Source organism: Leptonychotes weddellii, chromosome 11 (assembly GCF_054177405.1).
Source record: "Leptonychotes weddellii isolate Sample4059 chromosome 11, ASM5417740v2, whole genome shotgun sequence".
Classification (NCBI taxonomy): domain Eukaryota; kingdom Metazoa; phylum Chordata; class Mammalia; order Carnivora; family Phocidae; genus Leptonychotes; species Leptonychotes weddellii.
In genome coordinates this window covers 45,222,102-45,224,415 of record NC_138379.1, presented here as the reverse complement: position 1 = coordinate 45,224,415, position 2,314 = coordinate 45,222,102, and the positions used below count along the sequence as shown (strand labels likewise).

General features: G+C 38.3%; 1 protein-coding gene across 1 annotated transcript; it reads right to left on the bottom strand.

The window, feature by feature from the left end:
- Nucleotides 1-913: 913 nt before the first annotated feature.
- LOC102750142 (olfactory receptor 52A1-like) lies at nt 914-1,923 on the bottom strand. Its single transcript, XM_031026954.2, is given in 2 exon segments — nt 914-1,572; nt 1,575-1,923. Coding segments are annotated over 2 exon segments (933 nt in total). The 5' UTR covers nt 1,849-1,923.
- Nucleotides 1,924-2,314: the final 391 nt, after the last annotated feature.

The window sequence follows — 2,314 nt, the reverse complement described above, 5'->3', positions numbered from 1 at the left end:
ATACCTGAAGCTATTACACTGTATGTTAAATAACTGGAATTAAAATTTAAAAAAAAGAAGAATCAGACTCCCTAATTAAAAAAACAAAGAAAATAAAAATAACTCTACAGACTGCTGCTTTCAGTTGAATTCCAGTGCTTCATTCTCTTTGCTAACCCACGTTCCATTGGTACCTCTACTACTTTTCTCTCATTTTCCTCTCTCTGTCTCTCTCTTTCTCCCAGAAATATAAAGCTATGGTGGCTATAAAATTAAAAAATGTAAACACTATGTCAAATTTACCATTATGCCTCTATTCTTTAGTATAGCATTTACAATATTGTAGGTTTTTTATAACACTTGATGAATTAAGAAATAAGTAATGGTGAGGGTGCAGAAAAAGTTGTGAAGTGTTAAAAGGAAAACTGGATTGCTCAGGATTTTTGTATCTTAATGCCCTGAATGACACTGCAAATGTTGAAATTTGAAGACTATGTCTCAACAGATACATAGAGTTTTTACTTCTTTGTTTGGGTTTTTTTGTTTGAGTAAGAATTAAAAAAAAAAAAACTGAGTCATGGATGCATTTAAATTCATTGAGAGATACATATCTGTTAATCCTTCTGGAGAAGGATACTTAAAGGAGAAAGGTCAAGCAGGAACTAAAAATTAAGAAAAAAGGAAATGATACATGTTCACTATTTTGCTCTTTCTACATTACTTAATCTCATTACCCAGTAGGATCTAAATCCCATGACCAATAGGTATCATGGGCTATGATGTAACAACCATCTAAAAGGCAGGCAAATTTCACAAAAGAAATAGAAAACTCAAGTATCACAATTAGCATGCATTTTTTGCTGTTTTATTTAGTTTTGAGAGATTGTTACTATTGCATAAAGGGGAAGGCTGTGGGTGTTAATCACAGTGGATTTTATGAACACAACTTTACCATATGAATGCGGATCTGCTTGGTCTTGGCACCATAGACAAGTGGATTGAGAAATGGGGGGACCAGTAAGTAGAGGCTAGAAAAGAGGATATGGATATAAAGGGGAACATGAGCACCAAACCTATGTGTGCAGAAGGAGAAGAAGGCAAGGAAGTAGAGCTGGAGGAAGACACAGATGTGGGTGATGCAGGTATTGAATGCTTTCCACTGAGCCTTCTTCTGGGGCAAACGAAAAACTGTGATAAATATCTGTATATAGGACAAAGTGATGAAGGTGAGGTCGAACCCAGCAACAGCGAGTGCCACAAACAAACCATAGATTTTGTTGACCCGCACATTTTCTGCAACCAGTTTCACGATGGCCATATGCTCACAGTAGGAGTGGGAGATGATGGTTGTATGGTAAAATTGAAACTGGAACTTTATCAGTACTAGGCATGGGGCTACCAGAATGGCAGCCCTGAGCATTACCACAGCCCCTATTTGGATGACCAGCTGGTGAGTGAAAATGGCAGTATATCTTAGTGGATAACAGATGGCCACATAATGGTCCAGAGCCATGGCCAGGAGGATGCCTGACTCTATGCACTCAAACGTGTGGATGAACCCCATTTGAAGCAAGCAAGAATCAAAATAAATCCTGGTACATGAAACCAGAATATGCCAAGCATCTTGGGCACAATGCTTGTGCCAAGTACAATATCTGTGACTCCTAGCATGCTTAGGAAAATGTACATGGGCTCATGGAGACTACGCTCTGAAATGATGATGATGAGAAGCAAGGAATTTCCAATCAAAGCAAAGAGATACATGACACAGAATGGAATCCCGATCCAGCACTGCACAGACTCTAGACCTGGGATTCCTATTAGTGTCAACAGAGAAGGCATGAAGACTGTAATGTTGGAGATGGACATAATGTCTTTGGGTCTCCAGAAGAAAATGAATGAAGTATCTCAGTCAGTGGTACCCTTCTTCTCTACTCCTTTTTTCATCCAAAGTCATCATAGTGAGTCTCTCTGATTTTGGCTGAAGTCTAAGACCATATCATCCATTTCACATATATTATTGATGGAAAAAAACTGACCCATAGATGCATATCACTGTTTGGACAAGGACATCCCCACGCACTAGTCCATAAGAAAAGGTTATGTGCATGGCAGGCCAAATGCATTAGAACCACCAGATCATCTGAGTAAGGCAATCAACTGCTGACCTTTCTATATGTCCTTCTGGACCTGTGGACAAAATAATAATGCTTGTTTATTTTGTTTGTAAATTGTACATTAATCAGATTTTCATATATCTCTCCCTATCCAAAATTGCAGCTAATCCTTAGTGCTCTATTTTTTTTCCACTGTCCCTGAGTCAGGAACTGTTAGT